At 42.7% G+C, this 25,018-nt stretch overlaps 1 protein-coding gene across 1 annotated transcript; it reads right to left on the bottom strand.

Moving 5' to 3' along the window:
- Window positions 1–1,599: 1,599 nt before the first annotated feature.
- On the bottom strand, window positions 1,600–24,328 carry LOC143800252 (microtubule-associated serine/threonine-protein kinase 4-like). The gene is made up of 18 exons (XM_077281183.1): window positions 23,933–24,328; window positions 23,629–23,730; window positions 16,385–16,455; window positions 15,273–15,301; window positions 13,390–13,457; window positions 12,522–12,607; window positions 9,772–9,980; window positions 6,783–6,921; window positions 6,564–6,696; window positions 6,209–6,374; window positions 5,998–6,093; window positions 3,521–3,643; window positions 3,258–3,370; window positions 3,075–3,166; window positions 2,668–2,741; window positions 2,399–2,498; window positions 1,912–1,985; window positions 1,600–1,745 (listed from the first exon to the last, which is right to left on the bottom strand). The coding sequence occupies exons 1-18, from the start codon at window positions 24,155–24,157 to the stop codon at window positions 1,600–1,602; spliced, it is 2,046 nt and encodes a 681-aa protein (XP_077137298.1). The 5' UTR covers window positions 24,158–24,328.
- Between the last annotated feature and the right edge of the window lie 690 nt (window positions 24,329–25,018).

The raw sequence follows: 25,018 nt of genomic DNA on the forward strand, positions 1-25,018 counted from the left end.
ACGTTATCAATTTTGTTTTTAAATAAATATATATATATTTATTTCACTTTACTTGCATGTTTTTTTTTTGTCTTGCTTTGTTTAATATGTTTGCCTTTTTAGGATCTGACATTTATCATGTGATATGACTTGACTAACTGACTGGTCTAGGGCTACTTGTATGGACCTTGATAAAGATCGCTGAGGCGATCGAAATGCGTAGCTTTGTTTCTCTTGTCACTATAGTGCTGTCCAGGAGCATTTTGTATGTTTTAAAACGAATTGAATATAGTTTTTTATTTTTCTATCAAGGAACTGGAGCATCAAACTTTCTTTTTCAATATTGTTCACTTCTCGTCAGGACGGAGTTCCTGCAACTATCGCTGAGCTGGCTATATTCCTTTTTTTTAACAAAATGCATAGTTAAGTTTGATAAATGTGGAAAAAATTTCAATAAACCTAAAAGTTTTTTATTTATTTATTTTTATTTGAATTAATAATAGAATAGAAGGATAAAGGAGGGGTTAAACTAGGAACAGAATCAATAGACACAATCATAGTCAGGGAGTCAGCCGAGGTCAGATACCAAGTGATCAGTAAAAGCCCGGTCAGGCGAGCAGTAGGATTACTGCGGAGCCTGGTGACTATGGTGATATCGTAACATGTCCAGGTCTAGATGTAATAGTCACAAGGCCACAGGTAGATGGTAAATGTCCTTCTATACAGGTCCAGAAGTGATGGTGGATCTGCTGGCCTTCAGGGAGGGAGAAGATAGGGAATAGAGTCAAAAGGCTAAATCATAGTCAGGAGGACAGCTAGGGTCAGATGCTAGTAAGAGCGCAGTCAGATGAGCAGTATGAATACCGCGAAGCCTGGTGACAGACGTGATACATGTCCAGCACTAGATGTAACAGAAGGCCACAGGTAGCTGGTGAAGGTCCTTCTATACAGGTCCAGCAGTGATGGTGGATCCGCTGGGCTTCAGGGCGCTGGATGCTTAGGTTTCTTGTCTCTCAGATGGTTCTAGGGCAACAATAGCAACAAGCAAATACTTGAGCAGCCCTGGATAATCCACGCCGGCAGCATGATAAGATCCGGCGGAAGATGGAACCTATGAGAAGAGAAGAAAATATAATGTAAGTGATGGGACTCCATATGACATGATACTACTGTGCGGCCACTGTGGCTGGATGGGGGAGGAATAATATCACACAGAAGTCAGGGATCATTGTCAGCCATCATACATATGATAATCCCATCACCGACAGATGACGTCTGCTCCACAAGAATGATTCTCACTGACATCACACAACATGGAGCTGATTCTCACACTTACCTCGTTTCTTTTTTCCCCTTTCTCCATTTTCTGATTTTTCTTCTTCTTTAATCAGATTTATTGGTGAATATTCTCTTTCCGTCTGAGCTGGAAATTCTGATCAGAAAGTAAAAAAACAAACCTCAGTAAGGACATTTCCTAATGGGATCTGCTTTGTCTCATGTATATAGTAGGATTGTGCTAGTCCTGTCCCCTATAGTCCTGATAATCTGGTATTATATCATAATAGGGCAAAATAAGTCCTATATAATGTACATAATCCCATCTGAGGGGCATTAGATGTGTCAGTGATATAGAGCAGTAAGCGCCCCATGTGCCGCCATGTTGTGCATCACTGATGAGCGATATTCTATTACAGGAGACCAAGTCTCTTTATGATGATGTAGATCATTGGATGCTACAACATATCTCACAGAATCCATGAAAAAAACTGTACAAAATTAGTGAAATAGAGATACAGTATGGGCCCAAGGGCAACATAATTGGGATCAATGAAACATGGATAACATAGGAGACCTTATACAGAAAAACCAGGTGGAAATATTTGAGCCTTGAAGTCAACATCCACATTGTTGGTGCTGTAGACATGGACATACCTGATAGTGGGGACAAGGATGGTAAGATAACAATAGTGTCGCCTCTATCAGATGCGGTGACAAATTCTTTCTGCCTGTTTGGAAGAAAAAAAACACGTAAATCACAAGGAAACTGTATAAAAGGGGTTGTCTCACTATAAGAACACTGACTATAGGGTCTAATAGGACATATGACTGTCATAGTGGAGAACGTCTTTTGCTCAAAACTAACTTTCATAGAGTGGAGCGGAAAATAACTACCAAGAATGTCTGACATGCAATACTACATCTCTTCTACAGAGTGGGGGCAGCACTAAAGATGTATGACCGGCCATGATCTTGTGCTGTTATTACCAGCACTTTCTAAGAACAGGAGCACAATGACCGTTAATCATGGGGCGGTGGATGTGGCATTTGATGTTATGGTATTTCTATTTATGTGCTATATTTGGAGTTGTGCACATATATCAGCCTGAAGCTCCAGTAAAGAACCCCATAATCTACTCACATTTCTGAGGTATTTGTGCTGGATTTTGGTGCACACTCTGGAGTGGACTTGGGATCCTTCTCATCCTCTGAGTCCAGATGTTTTCTTATATCAGAGTGATCTACAAGACATAGGTAATGAAGTGTTATTAGAAGTTGTCAATGTAGCACAGTCATCATTTATACATGAAACATGGAAAACATAAGAGACCTATTACAGAAAAACCATGTGGAAAAATTTGAGCCTTGAAGTCAACATCCACATTGTTGGTGCTGCAGACATGGACATACCTGACAGTTGGGGCAAGGATGGCAAGATAATAATAGCGTCGCCTCTATCAGATGCGGTAACAAATTCTTTCTGCCTGTTTGGAAGAATAAAAACACGTAAATCACAAGGAAGCTGTATAAATGGGGTTGTCTCACTATAAGAACACCAATTATAAGGCTTAATAGGACATATGACTTCCATAGTGGGGACGGTCTTTTGCTCCAAAATAACTTTTATAGAGTGGAGTGGAAACAACTAAAAATGCATGACCAGCTGCAATCATGGGTTGCTATCAACAGCACTTTATGAGTGCTAACCATGGGTCAGTGGATGTTGCATTTTGATATTATGGCATTCCTGTCCTATATTTGGTGTTGTGCATATATATCAGCCTGGACCCCCAGTAATGACCCCATAATCTACTCACATTTCTGAGATGTTTGTGCTGGATTTTGGTGCACACTCTGGAGGTGACTTGGGATACTCGTCGTTCATCATCCCGTTTGTGGTGGTATAGAGCTACATGCAGAAGCAACAAGATATGAAATCATTTTATGTTTACTTTTATGGGTCTTTTTATATATTTTGGATTCATTAATCACATACTTACTTTAGAAAGCCTTTCAGATGATGATGTAAAATTTTGGAAGTCAAAACACTCATTGTCCTCACTTGTGCCCTTCTCATCCTCTGAGACCAGATGTTTATTCATATTAGAATGGTCTGTGAGACATAGAAAATGAAGTGTTATTAGAGGTTGTCAGTATAACACAGTCACCATTTATCATTAATATTAATGGGAAGCGATTATCACATAATATGGAAGATGAGACAAACAGACACTTAGTCTACATGATGTCTTTTTCTACTTACTGATAAATAAACTGGTGTCCACATCTGATGCAAGCTGAGGAACGTACAGTGGCTTTTGACTTAGTAGGTTATCGAAGTCTAAATCTCTAAGGAATGGATGATCCTTGATCTCAAATGCTCCTCCTGGATAAAGAAAAACAAAAGTGATGCAGAAATTGTCAGAGACAGCTCCATACCAACAAATTAAGGGAAGCACTTAATCGAGTAGGCTGGGACCATCTCATGTTAACTGGAGATGCCGACTACAAATGGGGCATGTTTAAGGATATGCTACTAGAATCCTATAGAAAACTTATACCCTCTGGAAAAAAAATGTGCAGAAATGGAAAGAAGCCATTATGTATAAATTAGACACTACAAAGTTTAATCAGACTAAAACAAAGGGCAAAATCCTGAAGGCTGAGAATACAGAAATAACATAGTATAAAGAACTAAGTAAGAAATGGAAAAATTATAAATCAAACTGGCAAAGTTATCCACAGAGAAACAAATTGCCAGTGACATTAGAATAAATCCCCCCAAATGTTATAAATACATCAATGTTAAAAAAGAAAAAAAAGATGGTAAAAACAATAATAACAAGATAATAATTGAGGACAAAGAAGAGGCTGAGATATTAACCAGGCACTTTTCATCTGTGTTCACCAATGAACTAACTGTTCCAGGGATCATTCAACAAGGCAAAGGTCACCACTGGAAATAACTCAAGAAGAAGTACGCCTACGCATGAGCAAACTAAACATTGACAATTTCCCTGGCCCAGATGGCATTCACCCACAGATACTGAGGGAATTGAGCTCAGTAAATGACAGACTGCTGTATCTTATATTCTTAGCCTCTCTTTTAACAGGTGTGGTGCCACAGGATTGGAGGATGGGTGATGTGGTACCGATATTTAAAAAAGGTAAGAAGGTGGAGCCAAGTAACTATTGTCCGGTAAGCCTGATATCAGTAGTGCGCAAAATTTTTGAGGGCATTATAAGCATGGATTCATTAAAGAAAGGTCATGTCTAACTAACATGTTGGGTTTCTATGAGGAGGTAAGTGCAGGTCTGGATGCTGGTAATGCAGCTGATGTGATTTATCTGGACTTTGCAAAGGCTTTTGATACTGTTCCACATAACAGCCTTATACTGAAGCTCCATACACAGGGACTGGGGGAAACTGTATGCAGATGGGTAAGGGAATTGGCTAAATGACAGGAAACAAAGAGTTGTCATAAATGGTACATACTCTAAATGGTATATAGTCAGCAGTGGGGACCGCAGGGATCTGGACTGGGAGCAGTGGGGTACCGCGGGGTTCTGTGCTGGGAGCAATGGGGTACCGCAGGGATCTGTGCTGGGAGCAGTGGTGTACTGCAGTGATCTGTGCTAGGAACAATTCTTTTTAACCTCTTTAGTAATGATCTTGTGGATGGGATTGAGAGCTAAGTGTCAGTCTTTACTGACCATACCAAACAATGTAGGATACTAAAATCTGGCCTTGACATTACAATTTTGCAAAAAGATCTGGATAAGATGTCTGAATGAGCAAACACTTGGCAAATGAGGTTTAATGTAGACAAATGTAGAGTAAGGCACCTAGGATGGAGTAATCCTATTGCTGCATATACATTAAATGGGACCATATTTGGGACTACAGAACAGGAGAAGGACTTGGGTATTCTGGTTACAAGTTAACTGAGCAGCAGTACTCAGTGTCAAGCAGCAGCCACAAAAGCAAAGATTTTAAAACGTATAAAAAGAGAGATAAAATCCCGCGATCCCAACATATTGTTGCCCCTTTATAAATCACTAGTGAGACCACATCTAGAATATGGGATCCAGTTTTGGGCTCCACATTTAAAAAAGGACATTCAGAAATTAGAGTCAGTTCAAAGTCGGGAAACTAGATTATTACAAAGGATGGAAGGCCACTCATATGATGAAAGGTTGGAAAAGTTGGGCTTGTTTTGTTTAGAAAAAAGACTCCTCAGAGAAGATCTCATTTACATGTATAAATATATGTGTGGTCAGTACAGAGGACTGGCGCATGTCTTATTCCTTCCAAGGACCAAACTGAGGACTAGGGGGCACCCATTACGGGTGTAAGAAAGGCGATTCCGGCAGCTAAACACAAGAGGTAGTAATGGCCGACACCATAACAGCTTTTAAAAAAGAGCTGGATGATTTACTCAATGCACATAACATTAGGGGTTATAGTTAATTTAGTGACAAAATGAACAATTGGTGAAGAAAGGTTGAACTTGATGGATCTAGGTCTTTTTTCAACCTTTGTAACTGTGTAACTAGATCTGAACAGTTTATCTTAATCTGAACTAATTACGTAACTAAGCAGACATGAGGAAATAGCCTGAAAATCCTAGTACGGAGAACTATAAATGGAGAAGACGATAGAGAAATAATGATCCTCATGGACATGAGTGATATGTCCTCGGTATAATAAGGGAATATTAATATTATTGTATCCGTTACCTGTCCCAAGTCTTTTCACAGGACTTCTTCTGAGCAGCTGAGTGATAAGGTTCTGAGCATCCAGGGGAGGAGTGTAACGATTCCAATTTATATCTCCTGTTATATAGAAAATACAGAACACAAAACATCTTTACTGGACTGTAAGATAAAGCAAAGAAAGTAACTAAAACAAAATAACCAGTCAAAGCATTGATCAGATTATTCTACTTACCAGTGACCATATTTTCATAAAGCTCACTTCGGGAAACCCCACGAAATGGTCTACAACCGCTGAGAAATTCATATAATATGATGCCCATTGACCACCAGTCAATAGGTCTTCCATAGCCTTTCTGCAGGATGACCTCTGGGGCTTTGTAACACGGGGTGCCACAGACCTGGAAACCAACAGAAGATAGAGATGAGAATCGATGAAACGATTATTATGACAAGTTTTTGACCAAAACAGAATGACAGAAGATAAAATATCAGTGGAAAGGTTATCTAAAAATGAAGAACGTAGGGAAGAGAAAATAGAGTTATGAGATTTGTACAGAACAAGCTAAGTTCCTGTAGGTAATGCTGACCTCAAAGTCCAGGAACTCTCTGAAGATGTCCTCTGCTGAGTGCTTGTAGATGTTGGTGTTTGGTATTATTAGACCAACTTTTGAAAGTCCAAAGTCGGTAATTTTAATATGTCCTGCAGATGTTATCAGGAGGCTGTGAAAGAGAAGAAGATTTTAGCTTCATAGACTGTGAGATAATAAATGATAACTTTCCCTCTTTATTACTATGGGGGCACTTACTTATCCGGCTTCAGGTCTCTGTGCACCACACCGTAACTATGCAGGTATTCCACACCAAGAACCGCTTCTGCAAAGTACATGCGGGCCAAGGGGACAGAGAGTGGTCCCCTGGTGGTTAGAAGGGTCCTACAGTCTCCACCTATAGAATAAAGGAAATATGACCGGTGAGGGGTTTATACAGCAGATCACCATGACGTATGATGAGAAATGAGCGGAAACATTGGGGCAGGAGACAATATATACAGATATGATGTACTGTATACTGCAATTAGTCTGAAGTCATGGTGAAATGTCATCTATGTAACTAATGACATAAAGTGATGTCAGGTATCGTCTACAGCTGTAGATACTGACGTGCTCCCTGCGGACATACAGGGAGATCACACAGATCAATGACTTCCCGCGCATCTTGGTCATAGATAACCTATAGTAAATGCTCTGCGGGGATGTAACCGTCCACGGGGACAAGTGTGTCACCCCTGGAGTCCGGTTGCCACAGTTGCATTGCCTTCCTCAGCGGGGGTGATGCCATGCCTGGAAGCAAAGAGGGACTCAACTTAGTTTTGAAATCCAGTGATTTTTAATGCAGTCCTGTCACAGTAACATGAGACGTTTTGGTCCCACATGGACCTTCGTCAGTCCGACTGCTGTGGTAGTAGGAATATGTACAGTTGAAGATATCTGTAAACTAGGAGGACAGATCTCACTGTAAACTAGGAGGACAGATCTCAGCAAAAATTGCTCTTTCAGAGTACAAGAATGGAATTCTGCGCGTGTCTCTCCTACACCAACGCGGTATCCTCTGCTAGTTGGAAATCACTGGATTTCAAAACTAAGTTGAGTGCTAAGTTGAGTGTTTTATGTTACTACACCTTGGGCCTGGGAATCTACTTGTGCACCTCTACAGTTGTGCTACCATATATTCTATATATGGAAGCAAACAGGGGTCCTCTTACCAGCTGTCTGCATCCAACACCTTTCCTGACTTCAGACCAGAAGGGGGAGCTATAAACCCAGTTTTCAGGGAAGCTTCCCTATAAGTTCTGGTCTGGAGGTGGGGTTAGTGAGTCTTAGTCAGTGGAAGGCAGCAGACAGAGAAGGAGGAAGAGGCAAGAAGTGAGGAGAACCTGAGGGATTGGAGCTGCGACTGAGCTCACCCAGGAATGAATGCCGAAGACTGGACACCGGAGTCCAGGGTGGTGTGGGAACTGCAGGCTCGGCAACCAAATCTGGAGAACAGGAGATTACAGGTCTCCTGGCCCCAGCTGACACCCGGAGGCACAGTAGCATTCAAGAACCCAGAGTCACCACGAGGGAGTGACACCTCGAACAGGCTCAAGCTGCCTGCCATGCGGGAAGTGTTTCACTTAGTGGACAGACTGTGAGAGGGACTTGAGGATAACTAAAAGCACCAGGCACCCAGAGAATAGCGCAGCATGAAGGCCTCCAATTCCACCTGGTTAGGTGGGCTCTGAAATACTTCCTCGCTGCCCGCATCTCCATCACCAGCTGTGACTTGTGCCCTGGACTGCACCTGCAACCTGGAATTAAAGGTAAAGAAAACTGCAACCCTTGTGTCCTCTAGTTATTCCTGGACCCTCAGTCCTGCACCCCAATGTCACAAGTACTTTACAAAATTGTACAGATAGCCCTGGGGCCCCACTCCACTGTGGGGAGCAGAACCATCACAGCTGCATCACCATCGACCCCAGCAGTCCCCTTAAGCAGCGTCGGCCATATATAGCCAAACACCACAGGTGGCGCCACATACAATCCCTTATGAACTTCCCCTTTCTTATTTTTATTGCGCGCCCAAGGCCACGGACCGGGTCACCGCTGCCGTGACCACCCCTTTAAGAGCCGTGTGACACGGTTCTGAGTACTCCACGGCCCTAGCGGGTGTTGCACAAGTCTAAATGATATGAGAGGTGATAATTAGGGTTGAGCGAAACGGGTCGGCAATTTTCAGAAGTCGCCGACTTTTGGCAAAGTCGGGTTTCATGAAACCCGACCCGACCCCTGTGTGGGGTCGGCCATGAAGTCGGCGATCTTCTGAATCTGGAATCGGAATTCCGATACCGATTCCCGATATGTTTAAGATATCGGGAATTGGTATCGGAATTCAGATTTAAGTGTAAAATAAAGAATTAAAATAAAAAATATCGCTATACTTACCATCTGATGCGCCCTGGTACTAAGCGGGAACCTTCCTTCCTTAGAATCAGCCTTCCAGGACCTTGCGGTGACGTCGCGGTGACGTCGCGGCTTGTGATTGGTCGCGCGGCCGCCCATGTGACCGCTCGCGCGACCAATCACAAGCCGCGACGTCACCGTGACGTCACCGTGACGTCACCGGGGGTCCTGGAAGGGCTGATTCTTAGGAAGGAAGGCTGCCGGAAAGAAGCAGGGCATGTCCAAGGGTGAGTATATACCTAATAGGAATATACTCACCCTCGGCTTCTTTCCGGCAGCCTTCCTTCCTAAGAATCAGCCCTTCCAGGACCCTCGGTGACGTCACGGTGATGTCGCGGCTTGTGATTGGTCGCGCGAGCGGTCACATGGGCGGCCGCGCGACCAATCACAAACCGCGACGTCACCGCGACGTCACCGCAAGGTCCTGGAAGGCTGATTCTAAGGAAGGAAGGTTCCCGCTTAGTACCAGGGCGCATCAGATGGTAAGTATGGCGATATTTTTTATTTTAATTCTTTATTTTACACTTAAATATGGATTCCAGGGCCTGAAGGAGAGTTTCCGCTCCTTCAGACCCTGGGAACCATTGGAAACCCAATGCACTGCATTGGGTTTCGAGTTTCGGCCGACCCCGACCCCGACTTTTTTATAGGATCGGCCGATTTCACTCGACCCGACTTTTGAAAAAGTCGGGTTTCGTGAAACCCGACCCGATCCTATAAATGTAAAGGTCGCTCAACCCTAGTGATAATATGTCAGCAGACATAGGCTAAATATAATACAATGTACGTCTCCTACCTCCTACATACTCCATGACCATACACAGATGAGATTTAGTTAGGAAGGAGCAGAGCATGGAGGCCACAAAGGGACAATCTGCGAATGTTAGGATGTCCCTCTCCAGATAGGCTCTTTTCACTCTCTGTGGTGTATCCAGGTTCCGCTTGGCCATTTTCTTCATTGCAAAGATCTGTTGAGAGTCTTTATGGCGCACTAAGTGGACGGACCTAGAGAGAAAGAGAATCCATGGTTTATAATGAACCCTTATTAACAGTCTGTATATACAAGTCATTACATGATCTTCTGTACTAATGTTTGATACCAGCAGTCCGGCCATCACTAGAAATCCACATCTAGAAATACATGAAAGAGCTCTATATACAGTGGGTACGGAAAGTATTCAGACCCCTTTACATTTTTCACTCTTTGTTTTATTACAGCCATTTGGTAAATTCAAGAAAGTTCATTTGTTTCACATTAATGTACACTCTGCACCCCATCTTGACTGAAAAAAAGTAGAAATTTTTGCAAATGTCTTAAAAAAAAAAAACTGAAATATCACATGGTAATAAGTATTCAGACCCTTTGCTCAGTATTTAGTAGCTTTTGAGCTAGTACAGCCTTGAGTCTTCTTGGGAATGATGGAACAAGTTTTTCACACCTGGATTTGGGGATCCTCTGCCATTCTTCCTTGCAGAACCTCTCCAGTTACGTCAGGTTGGATGGTGAATGTTGGTGGACAGCCATTTTCAGGTCTCTCCAGAGTTGCTCAATTGGGTTTAGGTCAGGGCTCTGGCTGGGCCAGTCAAGAATGGTCACAGAGTTGATCTGAAGCCATTTCTTTGTTATTTTAGCTGTGTGCTTAGGGTTATTGTCTTGTTGGAAGGTGAACCTTCGGACAAGTCTGAGGTCCAGAGCACTCTGGAAGAGGTTTTCATCCAGGATATCTCTGTACTTGGCCACATTCATGATTCTTTCAATGACAACCAGTTGTCCTGTCCCTGCAGCTGAAAAGAAAAACACCCCCATAGCACGATGCTGCCACCACCATGTTTCACTGTTGGGATTGTATTGGGAAGGTGGTGAACAGTGCCTGGATTTCTCCACAACATACCGCTTAGAATTATCACCAAAAAGGTCTATTTTCGGCTCATCAGACCAGAGAATCTTATTTATCATAGTCTAGGAGTTCTTCATGTGTTTTTTAGCAAACTCTATGTGGGCTTTCATATGTATTGCACCGAGGAGAGTCTTCCATTGGGCCACTCTGCCACAAAGGCCCGGCTGGTGGAGTGCTGCAGTGATAGTTGACTTTGTAGAACATTCTCCCATCTCCCTACCGCATGTCTGGAGCTCAGCCACAGTGATCTTGGGGTTCTTCTTTACCTCTCTCACCAAAGCTCTTCTCCCACAATTGCTCAGTTTGGCTGGACGGCCAGGTCTAGGAAGACTTCTGGTGGTCCTAAACTTCTTTCATTTAAGGATTTTGGAGGCCACTGTGCTCGTAGGAACCTTGAGTACGGCAGAAATTCTGTTGTAACCTTGGCCAGATCTGTGCCTTGCCACAATTCTGTCTCTGACCTCCTTGGCCAGTTCCTTTGACCTCATGATTCTCATTTGGTCTGACATGCACTGTGAGCTGTGGTGTCTTATATAGACAGAGGTGTGCCTTTCCAAATCAAGTCCTATCAGTTTAATTAAACACGGCTGGCCTCCAATGAAGGAGTAGAACCATCTCAAGGAGGACCACAAGGAAATGGACAGCATGGGACTTAAATATGAGTGTCTGAGCAAAGGGTCTGAATACTTATTACCATGTGATATTTCAGTTTTTCTTTTTTAATAAATTTGCATAAATGTCTACATTTCTGTTTTCTTTTCACTCAAGATGGGTACAGAGTGTACATTAATGAGAAAAAAAAGAACTTTTTTGAATTTACCAAATGGCTGCAATGAAACAGAGTGAAAAATGTTAAGGTATGAATACTTTCTGTACCCACTGTAGATCACCTATGGGAGGTCTGCACAATGCCCGTCTGCCAGACCCTCACCCAGGTCACATTATAGATGACAGAATCTACTGAAATTCATCTTGGGCAGATTCGCTATAACCGACCAGTAGATACGATCCAGAAAAAATATAAATTGGTCTAAATTGAAAATGCTCCAATTGCTGTAAGAAGATGGTTTTTAGGCTTCCTCCTCAGCCCAAGGCAGAATAAATGGAGGGGAGGGAGGAAGTTATAATATAATTAATCACATTACACCCACTTGTCCTCGGTCCTCCCCGTCCATCACTGCCGTCCTCCGTCCTCTGTGCCGGTCTTTGGTTGTTCTCCCTTCTCCTGCTGAGACCAGTGATCGGACCCACATGGTCATGGTGGGGGGTGAGGGTGCAGATGTCATTGGGGTCAGTATCGTGTCACCCCTCATGTGACCGTGTGCAGCCAATCACTATTATCAGCTCCATAATGGGGCCCCGAATACTCCGAAGATCAGTGCAGAGGACGGGGAAGTTGTGGTGGAGGCGGCAGCATAAGAACAGATGAGGTCTAGGACCGGTGAGTGCATTATATTATGTCATCCCTTTCCTTACAGACTGATTTGTTACAGCTTATATAACGGAGCTGAATAGTGACATTGAGATGTGGACAGTGATGTGGACTCAGATCGTTTCCCTATGACAACACTGAATGGCAGAGCACAGAGGCAGAAGCTTTGTCATAGGGAACCCTGAGAAATGGGGACTATGGGAACAGGAATCTCACCCATAAGCTCCACAGCTGATCAGTTTAGATGTCTCATAGTCGCTCATACGCGGCTCTCCTGCCGGGATCAATGATCTCATCAAGTCCTAGAAAAGAATAAGAAATAATACTAAGATATAGAAGCTGCAGGTAAACATCTCAGGATGTAAAAACGTCTCCTCCTATATTATGTCCCAGCTGATTTACACTGATCCGATGTAGGGGACGATACAAGCCGGACGCTCCACATGGATGCAATATAAGGGGATCCTCTATACACCGGTATTATTGCAAAGTGCTGGATAATACGGGAAAACACACAGGGAAGAACTATGTATTCTGAGAGCAGCATGATTTAGGAGCAGAGACCTTGATTCCAGCGATGTGTTACTTAATAGGCTGTGTGCTGTTGTTTTAATAAAATCAGTGTTTTATCAGCAGGAGATTATCACTGAAGGACTATTTGTCTCGTGCCATGTAGTCCTATTGCTCTGTAAATCCTCTACCACCACTGAATAGCTGCTTTCTGCCTATGCACAGTGTACACAGAAAGCTGCAAATCAGTGGATGTGTGTGGGGTTATACAAGGCTCAGGATTCAGAGTTCTGCAGCATAAAAAACTGGAATTTTATCATATCTGCTGCATCCTGTAAAGTAAGTGACATATCGCTGGAATCAGGGTCTCTGTCCCTACTGCTGCTCTCAGATCAAACAGCATAAACCTGGTGACAGATTACATTTAATATAAATGCTATTATCTAACACAATAGTGTCACCTACACTTAGAACAGAGCTGCCCTATGGTTATATGGGGGATAACACTGGACGGGTCACTCACACCCCATGATCTGGTGATACACAGACACCCCTATATCTCTATAATACTTACACCGGCAGATTTTTGGATCTCCGGGATCTCACAGTTTCCACTGTTGGGATTCGCCAGCGCTGATGGTTCTAAAATAGTGATAAAGTGATGAAGAAATAAAATGTATTAGACGATATTAATCCTACATACATAATACTGCAATATAACGGAGAAATGACGAGACGTCTATAAATGGGATTAATACATGGCGCAGAGAGTACAGTGTCTTGTGAAAGTATTCGGCCCCCTGGAACTTTTCAACCTTTTCCCACATATCATGCTTCAAACATAAAGATACCAAATGTAATTTTTTGGTGAAGAATCAACAACAAGTGGAACACAATTGTGAAGTTGAGCAAAATTTATTGGTTATTTTACATTTTTGTGGAAATTCAAAAACTGAAAAGTGGGGCGTGCAATATTATTCGGCCCCTTTAACTTAATACTTTTGTTGCGCCTCCTTTTGCTGCAATTACAAGTCGCTTGGGGTATGTCTCTATCAGTTTTGTACATCGAGAGACTGAAATTCTTGCCCATTCTTCCTTGCAAACAGCTCGAGCTCAGTGAGGTTTGATGGAGATCGTTTGTGAACAGCAGTTTTCAGCTCTTTACACAGATTCTCGATTGGATTGAGGTCTGGACTTTGACTTGGCCATTCTAACACCTGGATACGTTTATTTGTGAACCATTCCATTGTAGATTTTGCTTTATGTTTGGGATCATTGTCTTGTTGGAAGACAAATCTACATCCCAATCTCAGGTCTTTTGCAGACTCTAACAGGTTTTCTACAAGAATGGTCCTGTATTTAGCTCCATCCATCTTCCCATCAATTTTAACCATCTTCCCTGTCCCTGCTAAAGAAAAGCAGGCCTAAACCATGATGTTGCCACCACCATGTTTGACAGTGGGGATGGTGTGTTCAGGGTGATGAGCTGTGTTGCCTTTAACCCAAACATATCGTTTGGCATTGTTGCCAAAAAATTTGATTCTGGTTTCATCTGACCAGAGCACCTTCTTCCACATGTTTGGTGTCTCCCAGGTGGCTTGTTGCAAACTTTAAACAACACTTTTTATGGATATCTTTGAGAAATGGCTTTCTTCTTGCCACTCTTCCATAAAGGCCAGATTTGTGCAGTGTACGACTGATTGTTGTCCTATGGACAGACTGTCCCACCTCAGCTGTAGATCTCTGCAGTTCATCCAGAGTGATCATAGGCCTCTTGGCTACATCTCTGATCAGTCTTCTCCTTGTTTGAGATGAAAGTTCAGAGGGACGGCCGGGTCTTGGTAGATTTGCAGTGGTATGATACCCCTTCCATTTCAATATGATCGCTTGCACAGTGCTCCTTGGGATGTTTAAAGTTTGGGAAACCATTTTGCATCCAAATCCGGCTTTAAACTTCTCCACAACAGTATCACGGACCTGCCTGTTATGTTCCTTGGACTTCATGATGCTCTCGGTGCTTCATACAGAACCCTGAGACTATCACAGAGCAGCTGCATTTATACGGAGACTTGATTACACACAGGTGGATTATATTTATCATCATTAGGCATTTAGGACAACATTGGATCATTCAGAGAGCCACAATGAACTTCTGGAGTGAGTTTGCTGCACTGAAAGTAAAGGGGCCGAATAATATTGCACGCCCCACTTTTCAGTTTTTGAATTTCGACAAAAATTTTAATAACCAATAAATTTCGTTCAACTTCGCAATTGTGTTCCACTTGTTGTTAATGCTTCACCAAAAATTTACATTTGGTATCTTTATGTTTGAAGCATGATATGTGAGAAAAGGTTGAAAAGTTCCAGGGGGCTGAATACTTTCGCAAGGCACTGTATATCTGCCATTATTCCCTGCTCCGTGTAATCTCCGGATATTCCCTGTAGTGATCGGCTCACCTGTCATCAGATCGCTGCTCGGCTCCGGCTGACTCCTATTAGGAAATAGATAATGGCTGCACTCAAGTTTATTGTGCTAAAGCAAGGAAATGTGCAATACATGAAATGTGAACAGCATAATGGCTTGTGAAATTTATGAAAAAACACATGAGATTTTTAGCACAAAATTTGGCCAAATATTGTGAGCCCATTCACCAAACGTCAAGGTAATCTCAGATCGAATGGGTAACTAACCTGTCTGCCTAGTGTGAACACTTACCTATGGCTAATAAAATGGTAAAGCCTGTATTTATAGAGGAGGTTAGAACCAACTGTGTTTGGATGTAGTTAAAATCACAGCATGGTGAAGGGCGGGGCGTTCAAGTCAGAAAAAGCAATACATAGTAAATATAGAAAAACTGACTGAACAGCCATCTAGTCTGAACTGGTGCATAACCAAAAAGTCTTACATAGCAAATAGATAATGGCTGCACTCAAGTTTATTGTGCTAAAGCAAGGAAATGTGCAATACATGAAATGTGAACAGCATAATGGCTTGTGAAATTTATGAAAAAACACATGAGATTTTTAGCACAAAATTTGGCCAAATATTGTGAGCCCATTCACCAAACGTCAAGGTAATCTCAGATCGAATGGGTAGCTAACCTGTCTGCCTAGTGTGAACACTTACCTATGGCTAATAAAATGGTAAAGCCTGTATTTATAGAGGAGGTTAGAACCAACTGTGTTTGGATGTAGTTAAAATCACAGCATGGTGAAGGGCGGGGCGTTCAAGTCAGAAAAAGCAATACATAGTAAATATAGAAAAACTGACTGAACAGCCATCTAGTCTGAACTGGTGCATAACCAAAAAGTCTTACATAGCAAATAGATAATGGCTGCACTCAAGTTTATTGTGCTAAAGCAAGGAAATGTGCAATACAGTTGCACATGAAATGTGAACAGCATAATGGCTTGTGAAATTTATGAAAAAACACATGAGATTTTTAGCACAAAATTTGGCCAAAAGTCTTACATAGCAAATAGCCATTATCTATTTGCTATGTAAGACTTTTTGGTTATGCACCAGTTCAGACTAGATGGCTGTTCAGTCAGTTTTTCTATATTTACTATGACTCCTATTAGGGTCAGGGGTTTCCGGGGTCACATTCTCCCCACATTCGTCGTCGCCTTCTGGTGTTTCCTGATAGATATAATATAGATAATTAATATGTGGAAGATTTACAGATGCAGCAATTGTAACTCTACAAATCACGCGCCATCATGAGAACTTTTCTCAGAATCTTCTCTCACTTATGTGGATTCAGATGAGTTAATATTGAAAAATCTCACGTTCAGTGTCAGACTTTATTTTCTGCACCGTGATATCCCAGAGCTGCGCTATCCGCGTTCTTTACACCATGGAAACATCTTGTGCTTCATTCATTACAGCAGCGTTCCCCAACTCCGGTCCTCAAGAGCCACCAACAGGTCACGTTTTCAGTATTTCCTTAGTATTGCACATGTGATAATTGCATCACCTGCACAGGCAAGAATTCCATCACCTGTGCAATACTAAGGAAATCCTGAAAGCATGACCTGTTGGTGGCTCTTGAGGACCGGACTTGGGGAACACTGCGATTGGGTAGAATTGCTTTACACTGCCACTGCAGCTCCTCTCCACAAGCCCACATTAACCCCTTCACCCCCAAGGGTGGATTGCACGTTAATGACAGGGCCAATTTTTACAATTCTGACCACTGTCCCTTTATGAGGTTATAACTCTGGAACGCTTCAACGGATCTTGGCGATTCTGACAATGTTTTCTTGTGACATATTGTAATTCATGATAGTGGTAAAATTTCTTCGATATATCTTGCGTTTATTTGTGAAAAAAATGAATATTTGGCAAAAATTTTGAAAATTTCGCAATTTTCCAAATTTGAATTTTTATGCCCTTAAATCACAGACATATGTCACGCAAAATACTTAATAAGTAACATTTCCCACATGTCTACTTTACATCAGCACAATTTTGGAACCAAAATTTTTTTTTTGTTAGGGAGTTATAAGGGTTAAAAGTTGACCAGAAATTTCTCATTTTTACAACACCATTTTTTTTTAGGGACCACATCTCATTTGAAGTCATTTTGAGGGGTCTATATGATAGAAAATACCCAAGTGTGACACCATTCTAAAAACTGCGCCCCTCAAGGTGCTCAAAACCACATTCAAGACGTTTATTAACCCTTCAGGTGTTTCACAGGAATTTTTGGAATGTTTAAATAAAAATGAACATTTAACTTTTTTTCACACAAAATTTATTTCAGCTCCAATTTGTTTTATTTTCCCAAGGGTAAGAGAAGAAATTGGACCCCAAAAATTGTTGTGCAATTTGTCCTGAGTACGCTGATACCCCATATGTGGGTGTAAACCATTGTTTGGGTGCAGGGCAGAGCTCGGACGGGAAGGAGCGCCATTTGACTTTTCAATGCAAAATTGACTGGAATTGAGATGGGACGCCATGTTGCGTTTGGAGAGCCCATGATGTGCCTAAACATTGAAACCCCCCCACAAGTGACACCATTTTGGAAAGTAGACCCCTTAAGGAACTTATCTAGATGTGTATTGCGCACTTTGACCCAACAAGTGCTTCACAGAAGTTTATAATGCAGAGCCGTAAAAATAAAATATCATATTTTTTCACAAAAATGATTTTTCGCCCCCAATTTTTTATTTTCCCAAGGGTAAGAGAAGAAATTGGACCCAAAAATTGTTGTGCAATTTGTCCTGAGTACGCTGATACCCCATATGTGGGTGTAAACCATTGTTTGGGCGCAGGGCAGAGCTCGGAAGGGAAGGAGCGCCATTTGACTTTTCAATGCAAAATTGACTGGAATTGAGATGGGACGCCATGTTGCGTTTGGAGAGCCCATGATGTACCTAAACATTGAAACCCCCCCACAAGTGACACCATTTTGGAAAGTAGACCCCTTAAGGAACTTATCTAGATGTGTATTGAGCACTTTGACCCAACAAGTGCTTCACAGAAGTTTATAATGCAGAGCCGTAAAAATAAAAAATCATATTTTTTTTTCAAAAATGATTTTTCGCCCCCAATTTTTTATTTTCCCAAGGGCAAGAGAAGAAATTGGACCCAAAAATTGTTGTGCAATTTGTCCTGAGTACGCTGATACCCCATATGTGGGTGTAAACCATTGTTTGGGTGCAGGGCAGAGCTCGGACGGGAAGGAGCGCCATTTGACTTTTCAATGCAAAATTGACTGGAATTGAGATGGGACGCCATGTTGCGTTTGGAGAGCCCATGATGTGCCTAAACATTGAAACCCCCCCACAAGTGACACCATTTTGGAAAGTAGACCCCTTAAGGAACTTATCTAGATGTGTATTGCGCACTTTGACCCAACAAGTGCTTCACAGAAGTTTATAATGCAGAGCCGTAAAAATAAAATATCATATTTTTTCACAAAAATGATTTTTCGCCCCCAATTTTTTATTTTCCCAAGGGTAAGAGAAGAAATTGGACGCAAAAATTGTTGTGCAATTTGTCCTGAGTACGCTGATACCCCATATGTGGGTGTAAACCATTGTTTGGGCGCAGGGCAGAGCTCGGAAGGGAAGGAGCGCCATTTGACTTTTCAATGCAAAATTGACTGGAATTGAGATGGGACGCCATGTTGCGTTTGGAGAGCCCATGATGTACCTAAACATTGAAACCCCCCACAAGTGACACCATTTTGGAAAGTAGACCCCTTAAGGAACTTATCTAGATGTGTATTGAGCACTTTGACCCAACAAGTGCTTCACAGAAGTTTATAATGCAGAGCCATAAAAATAAAAAATCATATTTTTTTTTCAAAAATGATTTTTCGCCCCCAATTTTTTATTTTCCCAAGGGCAAGAGAAGAAATTGGACCCCAAAAATTGTTGTGCAATTTGTCCTGAGTACGCTGATACCCCATATGTGGGTGTAAACCATTGTTTGGGCGCAGGGCAGAGCTCGGAAGGGAAGGAGCGCCATTTGACTTTTCAATGCAAAATTGACTGGAATTGAGATGGGACGCCATGTTGCGTTTGGAGAGCCAATGATGTGCCTAAACATTGAAACCCCCCACAAGTGACACCATTTTGGAAAGTAGACCCCTTAAGGAACTTATCTAGATGTGTGTTGAGCACTTTGACCCAACAAGTGCTTCACAGAAGTTTATAATGCAGAGCCGTAAAAATAAAAAATCATATTTTTTCATAAAAATGATCTTTTCGCCCCCATTTTTTTATTTCCCCAAGGGTAAGAGAAGAAATTAGACCACAAAAGTTGTTGTGCAATTTGTCCTGAGTACGACGATACCCCATATGTGGGAGTAAACCACTGTTTGGGCGCATAGCAGAGCTCGGAAGGGAAGGAGCGCTATTTTACTTTTCAATGCAAAATTGACTGGAATTAAGATGGGACGCCATGTTGCGTTTGGAGAGCCCCTGATGTGCCTAAACATTAAAACCCCCCACAAGTAACACCATTTTGGAAAGTAGACCCCCTAAGGAACTCATCTAGATGTGTTGCGAGAGCTTTGAACCCCCAAGTGTTTCACTACAGTTTATAACGCAGAGCCGTGAAAATAAAAATTCTTTTTTTTTTCACAAAAATGATTTTTTAGCCCCCAGTTTTGTATTTTTACAAGGGTATCAGGATAAATTGGACCCCAAAAGTTGTTGTCCAATTTGTCCTGAGTACGCTGATACCCCATATGTGGGGGGGAACCACTGTTTGGGCGCATGACAGAGCTCGGAAGGGAAGGAGCGCCATTTGGAATGCAGACTTAAATGGATTGGTCTGCAGGCGTCACGTTGCATTTGCAGAGCCCCTGATGTACCTAAACAGTACAAACCCCCCACAAGTGACCCCATATTGGAAACTAGACCTCCCAAGGAACTCAACTAGATGTGTTGTGAGAACTTTGATCCCCAAGTGTTTCACTACAGTTTACAACGCAGAGCCGTGAAAATAAAAAATATTTTTTTTCCCACAAAACTTATTTTTTAGCCCCCAGTTTTGTATTTTCCCAAGGGTAACAGGAGAAATTGGACCCCAAAAGATGTTGTCCAATTTGTCCTGAGTACGCCGATACCCCATATGTTGGGGTAAACCCCTGTTTCGGCACACGGGAGAGCTCTGAAGGGAAGGAGCACTGTTTTACTTTTTCAACGCAGAATTGGCTGGAATTGAGATCAGATGCCATGTCTAGTGTTGAGCGATACCGTCCGATACTTGAAAGTATCGGTATCGGAAAGTATTGGCCGATACCGGCAAAGTATCGGATCTAATCCGATACCGATACCCGATACCAATACAAGTCAATGGGACTCAAGTATCAAGTATGACGGTATCCCTGATGGTTCCCAGGGTCTGAAGGAGAGGAAACTCTCCTTCAGGCCCTGGGATCCATATTAATGTGTAAAATAAAGAATTAAAATAAAAAATATTGCTATACTCACCTCTCCTACGCAGCCTGGACCTCACCGAGGGAACCGGCAGCGTTCTTTGCTTAAAATGCGCGCGTTTACTGCTTTCCGTGACGTCACGGCTTGTGATTGCCTAATTCTGCATTCAGGACCTGAAAATTACGTCACGGCTTGCTGTGATTGGTCGCGTCGCGGTCACATGGGCGGCACGCAACCAATCACAAGCCGTGACGTAATTTTAAAATGCGCGCGTTTCCTGCCTCCCGTGACGTCACGGCTTGTGATTGGTCGCGTCGCCCATGTGACCACGATGCGACCAATCACAAGCCGTAACGTAATTTTAAAATCCTGAATGCCTAGAATTAGGCATTCAGGACCTGAAAATTACGTCACGGCTTGCTGTGATTGGTCGCGTCTCGGCCACATGGGCGGCACGCGACCAATCACAAGCCGTGCCGTCACGGAAGGCAGTAAACGCGCGCATTTTAAGCAAGAAGGCAGGCCGGTTCCCTCGGCAAGGTGCAGGCTGCGTCGGAGAGGTGAGTATATCCCTATTTTTTATTTTAATTCTTTATTTTACACATTAATGTTGTTTCAATACCGATACCCGATACCACAAAAGTATCAGATCTCGGTATCGGAATTCCGATACCCGCAAGTATCGGCCGATACCCGATACTTGCGGTATCGGAATGCTCAACACTAGCCATGTCCCGTTTGGAGAGCCCCTGATGTGCCTAAACAGTGGAAACCCCCCAATTATAACTGATACCCTAATCCAAGCACACCCCTTTCCCTAATCCCAACAGTAACCCTAACCACACCTCTAACCCAGACACACCCAACCCTATTCCCAACCGCAAATGTAATCCAAACCCTAACCCTAACTTTAGCCCCAACCCTAACTGTAGCCTTAACCCTAGCCCCAACCCTAACCCTAACCCTAGCCCTAACCCTAACCCTAGCAATAACCCTAGACCTAACCCTAGCCCTAACCCTAGCCCTAACCCTAGCCCTAACCCTAACCCTAGCAATAACCCTAGCCCTAACCCTAACCCTAGCCCTCACCCTAGCCCTAACCCTAGCCCTAACCCTAGCCCTAACCCTAATGGGAAAATGGAAATAAATACATTTTTTTTTTCCCTAACTAAGGGGGTGATGATTTGATGTTTGATTTACTTTTATAGCGGGTTATTTAGCTGATTTTTATGATTGGCAGCCGTCACACACTGAAAGACGCTTTTTATTGCAAAAAATATTTTTTGTGTTACCACATTTTGAGAGCTATAATTTTTCCATATTTGAGTCCACAGAGTCATGTGAGGTCTTGTTTTTGCGGGACGAGTTGACGTTTTTATTGGTAACATTTTCGGGCACGTGACTTTTTTGATCGCTTTTTATTCCGATTTTTGTGAGGCAGAATGATCAAAAACCAGCTGTTCATGAATTTCTTTTGGGGGAGGCGTTTATACCGTTCCGCGTTTGGTAAAATTAATAAAGCAGTTTTATTCGTCGGGTCAGTACAATTACAGCGATATCTCATTTATATCATTTTTTTTGTTTTGGCGCTTTTATACGATAAAAACTATTTTATGGAAAAAATAATTATTTTGGTATCGCTTTATTCTCAGGACTATAACTTTTTTACTTTTTTGCTGATGATGCTGTATGGTGGCTCATTTTTTGCGGGACAAAATGACGTTTTCAGTGGTACCATGGTTATTTATATCTGTCCTTTTGATCGTGTGTTATTCCACTTTTTGTTCTGCGGTATGGTAGTAAAGCGTTGTTTTTTGCCTCGTTTTTTTTTTTCTTATGGTGTTTACTGAAGGGGTTAACTAGTGGGGCAGTTTTATAGGTTGGGTCGTTACGGACGCGGCGATACTAAACATGTGTACTTTTTTTTTTTTTTATTTAGATAAAGAAATGTATTTATGGGAATAATATATATATTTTTTTCTTTATTTAGGATTTTTTTTTATTTTTTTCTTTACACATGTGGAAATTATTTTTTAAACTTTTTTACTTTGTCCCAGGGGGGGACATTACAGATCGGTGATCTGACAGTGTGCACAGCACTCTGTCAGATCACCGATCTGCCTCACAGCACTGCAGGCTTACCAAGCGCCTGCTCTGAGCAGGCACTCTGTAAGCCACCTCCCTCCCTGCAGGACCCGGATGCCGCGGCCATCTTGGATCCGGGACCTGCAGCGAGGAAGGAGGTAGGAGACCCTCGCAGCAACGCGATCACATCGCGTTCCTCCGGGGGTCTCAGGGAAGCCCGCAGGGAGCCCCTCCCTGCACGATGCTTACCTATACCGCCGGCACACCGCGATCATGTTTGATCGCGGTGTACCGGGGGTTAATGTGCTGGGGGCGGTCCGTGACCGCTCCTGGCACATAGTGCCGGATGTCAGCTGCGATATGCAGCTGACACCCGGCCGCGATCGGCCGCGCTCTCCCCGTGAGCGCGGCCGATCGCGTATGACGTACTATCCCGTCGGTGGTCATACGGGCCCACCCCACCTCGACGGGATAGTACGTCATATGTCAGAAAGGGGTTAATATACTGTATAATGGACTTGTATGCAGAACATTTCTGTAATGACGTCTATTATCTCAGCTGCAGCATTTACAAGCAGGAAGACTCTGATAAAGCGAGAAAGAAGGGAAAATACCGACTTCCCCCACTGAGCTGTGACTACCTCAGCAGAATACAGACTGTCCTCACAGAGGAGGGAGCAGCACAGACAGGCGGCCATAAAACCTCCTGTGCCTGCCGGGGACTGACAGGGAGGCCTGTAAGATCTAACCCCAGGTCTTCTGATACCTGACCGGTGATCTGGAGAAGATCAGAAAACAAGGACGTGTGATAGAGAAGATGATGGCTCCTTACCGGGCGTTCTGACGAGCGGGCCGGACCTTCCAGTACACACAGGACTTTTTCGGCCAGTTGTTTAATAAAAGCCAAATCTCCATATAGAGATCTTTTTTCAGCCTATAAAAAAGAAAAGAAACAAAATTAAAGATATGAGAAAGGAAACAATGGAGGCGGCCATTGTATGTGACATCTGCTCCTCTCTGTGGATACAATGGCTTCATAGCTGGGGACTCCTATATAGGAGGAAAGAAGAAGCTTCTATCCCACCATTATTATCTATGAGTATGGAGAAGTTTTGTGCGGAGCGTCCGCCATTTACCTGGTGCACTAATGTCCTGATGTTGTGACATAAATCAGTCAGATACTCTGACGTTAGTTTGTCTTGTCGTTGTTTCTTCAGGCAGTCCTTTACTAGCTGCACCACCAGCCGGTGAGTGAAGCAGAGGATGCCATCGGGTGGTAGAAGCTCAATGTCAGGGTGATTGATGATAAGAATCTCCCACAATGCTTGTACCTGAAAATCATTTAGACGTAATTCAGCCATAGTGAAAAATTGCAAATGCTCTCAGTCACTAAGGAACCAAAAATGGCACCTGGGATTCCGTGTACATTGTAGAAGTAGGGAACATCGTCTGTGATGTCACAATAGCCGAGAATCACCAGTGATGTCATAATGGCTGAGCATCACCAGTGATGTCATCGTGGCCAAGCAGCACCAGTGATGTCATCGTGGCCAAGCAGCACCAGTGATGTCATCACGGAATCTTGTGATGGAATCTTCAAGGATCGGCTGTGCACAAGTACAGTGGGGATAATAAGCATTTAATACACTGACAACTTTGCAAGTTTTCCCACCTGCAAAGAATGGAGAGATCTGTAGTAATTTTTATCGTAGGTGCATTTCAACTGTGAGAGATAGAATCTAGAAATAAAAAACAGAAAATCACATTGTATGATAGTTAAATAATTAAATTGCATTTTATTGCATGAAATAAATATTTGATCATCTACCAAAAAGCAAGAATTCTGGCTCTCACAGACCTTCTAGTTGTTCTTTAAGAAGCCTCCTACTCTGCACTCGTTACCTGTATTAATTGCTCCTGTTTGAACTCGTTACCTGTATAAAAGACACCTGTCCACACACTCAATCACACTCCAACCTCTCCACCATGGCCACGACCAAACAGCTGTCTAAGGACACCAGGTACAAAAATGTAAACCTGCACATGGCTGGGATGGGCTACACAGGACAATAGGAAACCATAATGCTCATGCCGCATGTATGCAACATACAGATCAAGAAGTGCTTATATTCAACACAAAATGAAATGGAATACTTTATTTTTGCAAATTTAAAACAATGCATAAAAGACAAAAAATTAATGAGATAAAAAGGTGTCTCAAA

The sequence above is a fragment of the Ranitomeya variabilis genome, chromosome 1, assembly GCF_051348905.1.
Source record: "Ranitomeya variabilis isolate aRanVar5 chromosome 1, aRanVar5.hap1, whole genome shotgun sequence".
Lineage (NCBI taxonomy): Eukaryota > Metazoa > Chordata > Amphibia > Anura > Dendrobatidae > Ranitomeya > Ranitomeya variabilis.

Coding starts and splice junctions, on each gene's coding strand:
- LOC143800252 (XM_077281183.1), bottom strand. CDS start 24,157: ATGGCTGAATTACGTCTAAATGATTTTCAGGTACAAGCATTGTGGGAG. Junction 13,458..15,272: donor GAGCAGCGATCTGATGACAG/GTGAGCCGATCA, acceptor TCACTATTTTAG/AACCATCAGCGCTGGCGAAT. Junction 12,608..13,389: donor AGATCCAAAAATCTGCCGGT/GTAAGTATTATA, acceptor ATTCTTTTCTAG/GACTTGATGAGATCATTGAT.